The sequence below is a fragment of the Scyliorhinus canicula genome, chromosome 1 (assembly GCF_902713615.1).
Source record: "Scyliorhinus canicula chromosome 1, sScyCan1.1, whole genome shotgun sequence".
NCBI classification, from domain to species: Eukaryota; Metazoa; Chordata; class Chondrichthyes; order Carcharhiniformes; family Scyliorhinidae; genus Scyliorhinus; species Scyliorhinus canicula.
Window position 1 is genome coordinate 233,384,489 of NC_052146.1, and position 12,365 is coordinate 233,396,853.

Consider the following 12,365-nt stretch of genomic DNA (forward strand, 5'->3'; position numbering starts at 1 on the left):
AAGCACTTGATGTATTTCAAATTTTGGAACAGCCTTAGAGTCAGGTTATTCATGCGTTATTTTTGGTTAGCAAAGAGTTAATTTGTTCTGTATGCAATGGTTAATATTTGAATACGTGTAAATGTTAGATCTTTTAATAGATATTTGAATATGATTATGATTTAATAGCCTGTTTGTAAGGTGTATAAAGTTATAATTTATGCTGTGCTTGATAGCTGATATATTTGAAGACTTGTGTCATGATCCACTGAGATGAATGGACATATTAAATCACGAACTGAGGATATCATATCAATAATTTGTCAAGAAGGCTTAATGATATTACCTCCTGCTAAGCTTAGTTCAGTTTCAAACAACCAGTTGCTGAACTTGATGGTCATATGCACCAAACTAAATCCAACTGATGTTAAAGAAGATTCATTGAATCAGTATTTGGGTCATTCTCCAGAGTGCCTATCCATTGGGTGGTGGAGTGTTAAATCTTGTTTCATAGACAATGGTGAAAATCTGCCTTGTGCCCTTGAACATCGTTGAAAGCCATTAATATCTTTCCTGAGACCATCATCTACACCTTCAAAGAGGTTAGTCTACAAACCAGACTTCTACAATTAAAACTAGAACAATGTTACAAATGTGGCTATAACTTAAGCAAAATGCCCATGGTTGAGCCAAGAATAGATTTGGTTCTGCAGTTCATTATTCGGCCAACAATCCACAACATGTGTATGGAAAGCTGGTGCAAAGTTTAACATATCGTCACCTTGTGGAACTTTCCAAATACTGTTAGTAATTTGAACTCTAATAATAATGGAAATGAAAATCGCTTATTGTCACAAGTAGGCTTCAATGAAGTTACTGTGAAAAGTCCCTCGTCGCCACATTCCGGCGCCTGTCCGGGGAGACTGGTATGGGAATGCGAACCGTGCTGCTGGCCTGCTTGGTCTGCTTTAAAAGCCAGCGATTTAGCTGAGTGAGCTAAACCAGCCCGAAATAATAATAATCTTTATTAATGTCACAAGTAGGCTTACATTAACACTACAATGAAGTTACTGTGAACATCCTCGTCACCACACCACTGCGCCTGTTCAGTTATACTGAGGGAGAACTCAAAATGTCCAATTCATCTAACAGCACATCTTTCCGGACTTGTGTGAGGAAACTGGAGCGCCCGAAGGAAACCCACGCAGACAGTGACCCAAGCCAGGAATCAAACCTGGGTTCCTAAGGTGCTGTGAAGCAACAACTGTGCGCCTATTTGTGTACAGGATTCATCAATTTGTATTCATGCACAAATTGAGTACATGAAAATTGGAATGCAAAAATAGGAATTTCACACACTTTATGTCATTTCAAAACACAAAGGGCGTGATTCTCCATTGGCCGACGCTGAAATTGGGGAGTGTGATCGTGCAGAGAATAGCTCCCGACCCTAAAATTGCAGCAGGTGCCGGTTTGACGCTGAATTGCGATGGTCCACCTCCTTGAAAACAGTGTCAATGCAATAGTTGAAACACAGTTTGCATCTCATTAGTGGGCCCACCCACGATGCTGTGCCGGCAAAGGACCAAGTTCCAGACGGCGTGGTCCATGTGTGCTCTCACAAATCATGAACCTGGTATGTTGGCTGCTGAGAGAGAGGATGTACGGACAGTGTCCCAACACTGCCATACTTCGCCGAGAGTCGTACCAATGACCGGAGAGCTTCTGCCAAGCCTTGGGGGGCGTAGTAGGGGGTGGGGTTGGGGTGCACGGGCACGCAACACCATAACCACATGCAGCTGCGCATGACGCTGACAGCACGCTATAAATCTCCTCTGCTGTATTACATAGATACATAGAAGATAGGAGCAGGAGGAGGCCTTTTGGCCCTTCGAGCCTGCTCCGCCATTCATCACTATCATGGCTGATCGTCCAACTCAATAGCCTAACGCTGCTTTCTCCCCATAGCCTTTGATGCCCAAGTGCTATATCCAGCCGCCTCTTGAATATATTCAAAGTTTTAGCATCAACTACTTCCTGTAGTAATTAATTCCACCGGCTCACTACTCTTTGTGCAAAATGTTTCCTTATCTATGTCCAAAATGGTTTATCCTGAATCCTCAGAATGTGATCCCTCGTTCTGGACACAACCATCATTGGTAACATCTTCCCTGCATCTACTAGTCCTATGAGATTACCCCCCCCCCCCCCCCCCCCCCCCCCCCCCCCCCCCCCCCCCATCATTCTTCTGAACTCTAGAGATCACAATCCCAACCTAGTCAATCTCTCCTCATATAACAGTCCCACCATCCCTGGAATCAGTCTGGTATTATTCTGTGATACTAAACACCAATCTGAAGTTAACATGTGGTTATGTTAATAAACCTGCCAGATGAAAACATTCTTGCATATCCTCTCACCACTTTAAAATAATCAAAGTGAGATTATGAGATTACATTGACCATAAAATTCCTTTCTTTTTGTACTGTGCAAGGCCAATATCGGCAATATCATTGGTGAACACCCATTCTTTGGTGTCTAAAGTGAGATTTAATCCTAAAATGTAGATACTCATATCCCAGTGTTTTACAAACTTATTTTTGTGGGACCAACTTTTACCAACTGGCTGACCTTCGGGACCCACGCAGAATGAATTTTACGACCCATGCCACCCGACCTTTGCAACACACCATTTTTGATTTCCTTTAATGCAACAGCTGAGTCTGCTTCGTCCTCACGATCTCATTTGCTTTATCATTCAATGTTATGTTTCTGCTCAGACTTCTGATGATTTGAGTTCTCGCTGCATCCTTCCTAAAAAATCAAGAGGTTTGTCCTCGAACTCACCATGCTTAGTCTTAAAATGCCTTTGATGTTTTGAGGGTTTTAAACTCTCATTCACCAATACTTCCCTGCATTTAACACACTTGGGCTTTGTATTCTGATTTTCATTGGCACAATTAACAAAGCCATACCTCAAGAAATCATCTTTATACTGCTTTGTTCCCAATTTCAATATTTTCTTTGTTTAAAACGATCCATCTTCAGTTCTTCACAGTCATAGAACATAGAACGTACAATACAGAAGGAGGCCATTTGGCCCATCGAGTCTGCACCGACCAACTTAAGCCGTCTCTTCCACACTATCCCCATAACCCAATAATCCCTCCTAACCTTTTTGGTCACTAAGGGCAATTTATCATGGCCAATCCACCTAACCTGCATGACTTTGGACTGTGGGAGGAAACCGGAGCACCCGGAGGAAACCCACGCAGACACGGGGAGAACATGCAGACTCCACACAGACAGTGACCCAGAAGGGAATCAAACCTGGCGCTGTGTAGCCAGAGTGCTATCCACGTGCGCTACCGTACTGCCCAAGTCCTGTTTCCTTGCGTGTTTGCAGCTAGAAAATGGAGGAATACCTCCTGATTTTGCACAAGCATGGACGTACAAGGTGTGTGGTGTCTGTATGTGCCAGGTGCGTGACCTGCCTTCTGGCGCTGCAACTGGCCAGAAGACTGCATCGTTTTGTTTAAAAGTTGGTCATGGCCAGCATTCTCAATTTAAAAGCCAGTCTTCCATGATCAGGAACGCAGTGACCAATTGCTCTGCAACCCTCCGAACACCTGCCCATGACCAACCCGCAGGTCACGACCAGTAGATTGAATAACCCTGCCATATCCTTTTCCTATTCACATTAGGTCTTGTTACACTCTCAGTATGATCAATAACTTTTAAAGATAAATTGAAACTTTCAGTTAATAGCTGAAAGAATGACATGTCAAGAATTCAATTTTAAAGTTGTTTACTGTAACAAACAAACTAAAAGCACTATTAACTAAATATATTTGGTCGGCAACTTATACTTTAAACTACATAACAGAACTTTTACTGTTAACACAAGGCAAAACCCCACTGTACAGGTAAACAGTACATTGTCCTTTAAGTAAATATTAAATTCCCCATGAATCAATTTTAATAATTGTTATCTCTTGAGGATTTACTTGTGTTCTTTTCCTTTTCCAGCCTGGTAACTTTTAACCCCAGAACTCTGCTAAATGAGATTTTTCCCAGAGATTCTCCAGCATTCACTCGGTGAATGTTTGAGCGTATATTTCATTTCTCACATATTTGGTCTTTTCAATCTGAGCAGGAGTTCCCATCCACCTTCTGGCATGGTGAACCACAGAGACCTTGGTCTCTATTTGCTCTCTCTCGTTCTCTCTCCCGTATGTTGGCAAACTAACATGTCTGCGTTTTTTGATGAGCAGGAGCCAGTGGACTTTCAGAAGGCTTTTGACAAAGTCCCACATAAGAGATTATCTTATAAAATTAAAGAATGGACAAATGCATGACAGTATAACATGGGACAGGGGGTACTGAATTGAGATAGATAGAAAACTGGTTGACAGACAGGAAACAAATGATAGGAATAAACGGGTCTTTTTCCGAATAGCAGGCAGTGTCGAGTGGGATACCACAGGGATCACTGCTGGAACCCCAGTTATTCACAATATGTGTTAATTTTGATGAAGAAAATACATTTAATATCTCTAAATGTGCAGATGACGCAAAGCTGGGGGGGGGGGGGGCATGAGATGAGCTATGAGGAGAATGCAGAGATGCTTCAGGGTGATTTGGACAAGTTGAGTGAGTGGGCAAATGCATGGCAGATACAGTATAACATGGATAAACGTGAGGTTATTCACTTCAGAAGCAAAAACAGGAAGGTTATTCACTTTAGTAGCAAAAACAGTGAGCGCATTTCCCACCAGCATAGAGACATACACCTTGGTGGGACCTAGCCTCAGCATATCAATCGAGTGAGCACAACACTCAATCTAGTCCACAGCAGATGGAGGCAGCAACATCCAAGATTGCTGGCACTCAAAAGACAGCTAAACACCATGATTTTGCTGAATCCTAGCCTGATGTGAGCCTCTGGATTTGGTACAAAATCAGTTGGAGGAGCTGCAGTGAGAATCAAAGGAATATCAGGAAGAGTTTTATATTCATTCCTCAGTTTGCAACACACAATGATGTTCGCCTCCGTTCAGTCTAAGGTGAAAGTGCCGGCATGCCAGTGCACTGAGGTCGACTCTGGCAGGATGTTGGTAGTGACAGGGACATTTTTGCACTGTAGGGATTCTATGATTCCATGTTCTGTTGACGCATAACATCTGTCTTGCACTGCTGCAGGAGCATCATGCCTTCACTAAAGCCCTTGGTGGCATCCATCAGTGGCTATGTGAGTGGAGGATGGGACGCATAGATCTCAAGCCAGCCGCCGCTTCTGCACAAGGAATCACCCAGTGGAGGAGTGCCTACAGCTAAATACCCGGGGACCATCCACCCAGGTGACTCTGGGACTACCAGCTAATCCCAAAGCCCTCTTCCTGTGACCCCAACATCTTCAGGTCCACAGGCCAAGGAGGGTGCACCTGCCCACAGCAAATCAAGCAAATCTAACATGAAGAAGAATTAAAGCAGCTTGAATACGAAAGAGATAGAGGGGAAAAAGAGAGAGAGAGAGAGATACAGATCATGGAAAAAGATAAAGAGATACAGTTTGAACTTCAGAAAATTGCCATGAAACATGACAGTCAGTTAAAATTGGCAGGCGTAAAGGGAAACGTACAGTTGGATGATAGTAATGAGGATAGTGAGAAAGTGTCAAAGTCGAAAGCTTGGTGGGAATCTATTTAAATATGTCCAAGCATTTCCAAGGTTTGACGAGAAGGAGGTGGAAGCCTTTTTCATTTCATTTGAGAAGGTAGCTAAACAAATGAAATGGCCACAGGACATGTGGGTATTACTGATTCAAACAAAGCTGGTAGGTAGGGCGAGTGAAGTGTTTGCATCATTATCAGAGGAGGTATCTGAGTTGTATGAGGAGGTGACAAAATCCACCATAGGTGCATATGAACTAGTGCCTGAAGCCTACAGACAAAGATTTAGAAATTTAAGGAAAGAACCTGGTCAAACATACATGGAGTTTGAAAGGATCAAACAGAGTAATTTTGATAGGTGGATAAGGGTTTTGAAAATGGACCAAACCTATGAAGCTCTCAGAGAAATTATACTTTTGGAGGAGTTTACAAGTTCAATTCCTGATATAGTGAGAACTCGTGTGGAAAACAGGGTTAAAACTGCGAGGTTAGCAGCAGAAATGGCAGATGATTATGAATTAGTTCATAAATCAATGTTTGGTGTCCGACATCAGTTTCGGCCTGTGAGGAATAGAAACTGGGGACATGAGAAATACTCAAGTGGTAAAGGTAAAGGTGGTCTGATGGGAGATAATAAGGAGAGTGTACCTCAGATTAAAAAAGAAATCCAGGAGGGTGGAAAAGAAATGAAAAGTTTCAAATGTTTTCAAAGTGATAAAACTAGGCCATGTAAAGTCACAGTGTTGGTGGTTGAAGAAAAGCACCGGGAAGGTTGATGTGGGAAAACAGGACAAGACAGTGGGGTTTGTTAAAGTGGTAAAGGAAAGCTCAAGTGAAGTGAAGAAGCCTGATCAAGAGGTGAATGATAAGAAGGTGCCAGATCTCTTTAAAGAATTTACTTGTGTGGGTGATGTTTACTGATGTGTATCAGGAGGAGCAGGTAAAGAAGTCACAATGTTAAGAGATACGGGAGCTAGTCACTCTATAATGGTAAGAGATGAGGAGTTATGTAGTTTGGGAAGAATGTTGCCAGAAATGATGGTAATATGTGGAATTCAGGGTGAGAGGAGTAGTGTTCAATTACAAAAGGTAAGGTTGGAAAGTCCAGTGAAGAGTGGTGAAGTGTCTTTATTTTGTCTTTTTTTTAATTTTCAACTGGTTTTTAGTTTTCTAATTGGCAACAATTTTCTCCTTTTTACCTTTAATCTAAAAACAATTTAGAATAGGTAATGAAAATTAGCAGTTACTTAGCAGCTGATGAACTTACCGTTTTCTTATGACATCAATCCTGGATAATTTTTCCAACTCAGCCTGCTGCACGAGTAGGGATGTCCCTCACAGATCAGACTGTCGCTGCTCCTCACTTTTTCACCAAACTCCAGATACACTCGATGCAACAAGGCAGTGGTTAGGTGACAGGCACTCCATCCTTGCCTTCCCCGGACCATTTTCAGCATATCCCCCCCCAGCCTCCCCACCCCCCCCCCCCCCCCCCCCCCCCCCCCCCACCACCGCAACACTCCTGACTATTCTCAGAGGGTTGGTAAACTCCAGCCCAATAATTGCAATTTTCATGGGGAACAGTGTGAAAGAGCAAATATCATTACACCAGGATGTAATCTGGTCTCTTTGTCTAAGTCAGACATTTTATCCTAATTTTGTATCCATTATAAATTAGTTTTAAAATGAAAAACATTTTGCAAATGCAAAAATGTGATCTGACATAACAACTCCTCATGTGGCTCAAGGTCATATTTTCTTTTATAATTATAGAAGTTCAGAAGATCCAAGAAGGTGATTCAATAGAGGTTTACTTATAACCAATAGAAAAGGCTCTGCAGGCAATCAGGAGCATTAACTTTTGGCGGTTGTCTCCTACGTTACCATTCACCTGGAATAAATACCCCATCAGTATACTGGGCCCAAACATCCACACCTGCATCAAAGGCAGTGACAAATAGCATATTGCTATCGTGCTGAGGAATTCAACTGCGGTCTGGACATCGAGAATCGCAGTCATAGTTTTTCCTCGTCACCAGTATAAAAGATCAGGAGATCTAAGAAGGTGATTCAAACAGGTTTATTTTTAGCCAAAACAAAAAGCCGCAACGCTGCGCATAGCACATAGGTAGCAACCGGGGTTACCAATTATGACAGTCCCAATCTGAGCCTGCTTTTAAGGGCTGATTCTAAGAACCCCAGTTGATGGGCCTCCCCACAGGGAGATCAATCGGGTTTTATTATGTTTCGGCACTATAAAAATAAAAGGGGCGGAATTCTCCGCTCCCGGGAAAAATCGGGAGGGCAGTCGTGAACTCGGCCGAGTTTCACGACGGCCTCGGAGGCCGCTCCTCGCCCCCTATTCTCCCCTCCCGGCGGGGCTAGGAGCGGCGCTCCGTAATTCTCGGCCGCGGGGGCGTCGCACCAAGAATGACGTGGCCGGCGGGCCTAATGACGTCAGCCGCGCATGCGCAGGTTGGCCGGCTCCAACCCGCGCATGCGCGGCTGACGTCATGACGCTGACGGCACGTACCTGCGCATGCGCGGTGGACGTCTTTCCCCTCAGCTGCCCCGCAAGACGTGGCAGCTTGATCTTGCGGGGCGGCGGAGGGGAAATAGTGTGTCCAATTTGGACGCCAGCCCGACGATCGGTGGGCACCGATCGCTGGCCTGTCCCCTCCCGAACACAGTCGTGGTGCTCTTTCCCCTGTTCGCCCCCCACAAGCCCCAAACTGACATATCTCACCCGTTTCACGATGGCAGCGACCAGGTGTGTTTGCTGCCATCGTGAAACGGCGGCGCACGGCATGCCGCTCGGCCCATTCGGGCCGGAGAATCGCTGTTCAAAAACGGCGAGCGCAGATTCTTCCGAGCCGGGGGGGGGGGGGGGGGGGAATCACAGGGGGCGCCGGAGGGGGGGGGGGGGGGGGGGGGCGTGAAATTTGTCGGGGGGCCCTCCCGCAATTCTCCCACCCGGCGTGGGGAGCGGAGAATCGCACCTTAGTCGTTTGGTTATTTTAAAATAAATATCGATTAATATTAGGACTTCCAATAGTGCACGTTTAAAACATAAAACAAATTGTTCAGAAGTTTGTACCTGCTGCATAATTCTAAGATTTTTATTGCACATACATACACCCTGGTGTTCAGGAATGCTCATTTCGTAAGATTGTTCTGTTTATTTACTGTGCAACAACTTTTAAACTCTCAATTTTTGAGTACAAGACATTTTCAATATAACAACGGGTTAGATTTTTCTTGCAGCACATTTGCGTTTAGCATATTCTTGCTGCAACCGGCCACTGTTTTAATTACTCGAACCATGCTGTTCCCGCCTCGACTCACGTGGCTCTATGTAACCAATCAAGATGTGGAGATGCCGGCGTTGGACTGGGGTGAGTACAGTAAGAAGTCTTACAACACCAGGTTAAAGTCCAACAGATTTGTTTCAAACACGAGCTTTCGGAGCTCCGAAAGCTCGTGTTTGAAACAAACCTGATGGACTTTGACTTGGTGTTGTAAGACTTCTTACTGTAGCCAATCAAGAACAGCGGAGATTGTGATTGGCTAGGCTGGGCGGGGCGGAGTCTGTAATTGGTTGGGCTGGGCGCGGAAGGAGGCTGTGATTGACTGAGCCTGGCGCGGGACTTGGCTATGATTGGCTGTGCTGGGCGCAGAAGCAGTCTGTGAGTGGCTGGGCGCGGAAGGAGGCTGTGATTGGCTGGGCTGGACTGTGAAGGAGGTTGCGATTGGCTGGACGTGGAATGGGACTGTGATTGGCTGGGCTGGGCGTGGAAGGACGGAAGGAAGGAAGTTGTGATTGGTTGGGGAAGGAGGCGGCCGCTTTGAATGAAGGGCGGGGACAGAACCCTGGTCGGCCGGCGGGAGATTTACCAAAGCGCCAAGTGAGTGAGTGAATGTTAATCAGTGAATGTCTTAAACTGAGGTAAACACCGGCAAGTACCCTTCTTCTCTGTTACCCATGGAGAATATGAGAGGCTGTGTTTACCGCGCTGACTGATTTATTTACATCTTTAGTATTGCATGAAATCATGGTTGTTGGTCATTCTCTGCGCTCAATATGACCATTAATAATGGTTCCGGTCTTTCCTTGTCAACAGTGGCTCGCCAGTTCTCGCTCCAGAGACAGGAACACAAATATCTAGGACGGAGGTTACAGTGGGCGGGAGGGCAGCAGTTTCACTCCTGTGCCTTGGCCACTATTTGTCCCTCAACCAATGCCACTGAAGCAGTTTCATCAGCTTCTGGATCGTGGGACAACTTTGCTGTTGGTAATGTCTCCTGTACCACAACAGGAATTGCCGAGTATTTCCAGCGTTTTCTCTTTCTACTGCAGAAGCTGGAAATCGGAAAGATTCTGCTTTTGTGCCAAGGCTTTCTTATTCAGTCACCTTCACAGCAGGTTTCGTACTGAAGACCCTTTTACACTTGAGATTCTGAGTCCTCACATTCTGTACCTGATGGAATAATCTTCCTTGATCCAAACGATCAAAGCCAGTGAAAATATTGAATGCTGTCTTAATCACCCTCAATAACTTGGCCTCTAATTTTAGGATTCTGTTTCTTAACTTTCATCTGGACATCTATTCCTTTCCTGTAACATGGGATCTATAAGTCATCCACACTGCTGATGTTGTCTCTTTTAACAATAGCTTTAGCATTAGTCTTAAGTCACACTTTGAGCTTTATGTTGCTGTATTTTGTTTACTTTCTTCACTGCCTATGAAAAAGCTGAATTTTAAATGACCTATTCATCCAAATTTACATATACTTTAAATTAAGCAGAAATTAAATCAAATGAACATAGAACATACAGTACTATGCAGCAGGTCTGGCAGCATTTGTAGATAAAGAGAAATATTGGGTGATGTTTTCTCTTTTCTGCATACAGTGCTGGCTGACGCGAGAAAACCAGCATGCAGCTTGTTACTGCACAGCTGAAAATCGCCACTTTGTACAGAAAAATGGATACGTGGCCGATTCAGCAGGCTGATGATGGGAGAGGCTGGAAAAAGCTGGCAACGAGATTGGGGACAGTGCCAGGGTACTGTCCTGGCATATCCCTCTCCCACCGGGGGCTATACATACCTAGTCGCCCCAGGCAGCTTCCCACCGCCTAATTCCTGTTTTAAGAAACTTTGAAACCTCTCTGACTTGACGCCATGTCAATGAGAGTCTGATCCTTGGGGGGGGGGGGGGGGGGGTACACGTGACGGGGATCCACGTGACGGGGATCCACGTGACGGGGATCCCTTTTAATTGCATTATAATAGCATCCAGTCCCGGCTGGAGTGTTTCTTCAGAACTAGACCCTTTCTTCAGAAGTAGAAAGGGTCAAGAGCTTCAAGTTTTTAGGTGTCCAGATCACCAACAACCTGTCCTGTCTTCTCCCCCCCCCCCCCCCCCCCCCATGCCGATAATCCCCCCTATAGTTAAGAAAGCCCACCAACGACTCTACTTTCTCAGAAGACGAAGGAAATTTGGAATGTCACCTACGACTCTCACTAACTTTGACAGATGCACTACAGAAAGCATTCTTTCTGGTTGTATCACAGCTTGGTATGGATCCTGCTCTGCCCAAGACCGCAGGAAATTACAAAAGGTTGTGAATGTAGCCCAATCCATCATGCAAACCAGCCTCCCATCCATCGACTCTACAATTCCCGCTGCCTCAGAAAGGCAGCCAGCATAATTAAGGACCCCAAGCACCCCGGACATACTTTCTTCCACCTTCTTCTGTCAGGAAAAAGATACCGAAGTTTGAGGGCACGTACTGCCATCAGACTTTTGAATGGACCTTCCTCGTATTAAGTTGATCTTTTCTCTACACCTTGCTATAACTGTAACATTATATTCTGCAGTCTCTCCTTCCTTCCCTATGTACGGTATGCATTGTTTGCACAGCATGCAAGAAACAATACTTTTCACTGTATACTAATACATGTGATAATAAATCAAATCAAAATCAAAACTGGAAAATGGTAGAAAAATAATAGCTTTTATTTCGGAGGTGAAATTTGGGGAGGGTGGGAAAAACAAAAGGGAACGCCTGTGATGAGGCAGAAGCTGGGAGATGTTAAATGACAAAAGAGTTTGTGGGGTAAAAGTTTGTGGTACAGAGCCAAAGGACAGGAAGATAAATAAAAGATGGCTTCAGAAAAGGTGTAAGTGACAGAATAATGAACAGCTGTAGTCTGAAAGCTAAAATGAGAAAAACACAGTTAAGACCGATGCATGCAAAGAAAATGAGGCAAATTAGTGGGGTAGAGACTATGGTCTAAAATTGTAAAACTCAATGTTGAGTCCAGAAGACTAGTGCCTAATTAAAAGGTTAGGTTCTGTTCCTCGAGTGTGCATTGAGCTTCACTGAAACACTGCAGTAGGTCGAGGACAGAGATGACAGTGTGAGAACAAGGTGGAGGATCAAAATGACAAGCCACTGTTTAGTAGTCACAGAGGAGTCCTGGAAGGTGAGTTAAAACAAATAGTTTATTGCCAAAGTAAAGTATATACACGTAACAGTCCAGTCCCAGCATGGTCTAATCTGCAGCTCGGTTCCTATCCGGGCTGGCTTTTAATGTCCAGAGTTAACTATCCCGGTGATGGGCCCCCACCCTCTGTAGGGGAGCGTGTACTCCATGAGGCTCACGGTGAGATTAATTGGGTTGTCTCCATGGGTCTCTTGGGCATTAT

General features: G+C 44.7%; 1 protein-coding gene across 6 annotated transcripts in view; it reads left to right on the top strand.

Moving 5' to 3' along the window:
* Positions 1–9,465: 9,465 nt before the first annotated feature.
* fancl (FA complementation group L) overlaps positions 9,466–12,365 on the top strand; it is a 102,385-nt gene continuing 99,485 nt past the window's right edge. Inside the window, exon 1 of one of the 6 annotated variants that reach the window (XM_038809346.1) lies at positions 9,466–9,556. In XM_038809346.1, coding sequence (XP_038665274.1) covers positions 9,501–9,556 — 56 coding nt within the window. In that variant the 5' untranslated portion in view covers positions 9,466–9,500. Of the gene's footprint in view, positions 9,598–9,828; positions 9,944–12,365 lie in introns of those variants that run through there. The other 5 variants (XM_038809355.1, XM_038809400.1, XM_038809366.1 and 2 more) reach the window with 5 other exon arrangements.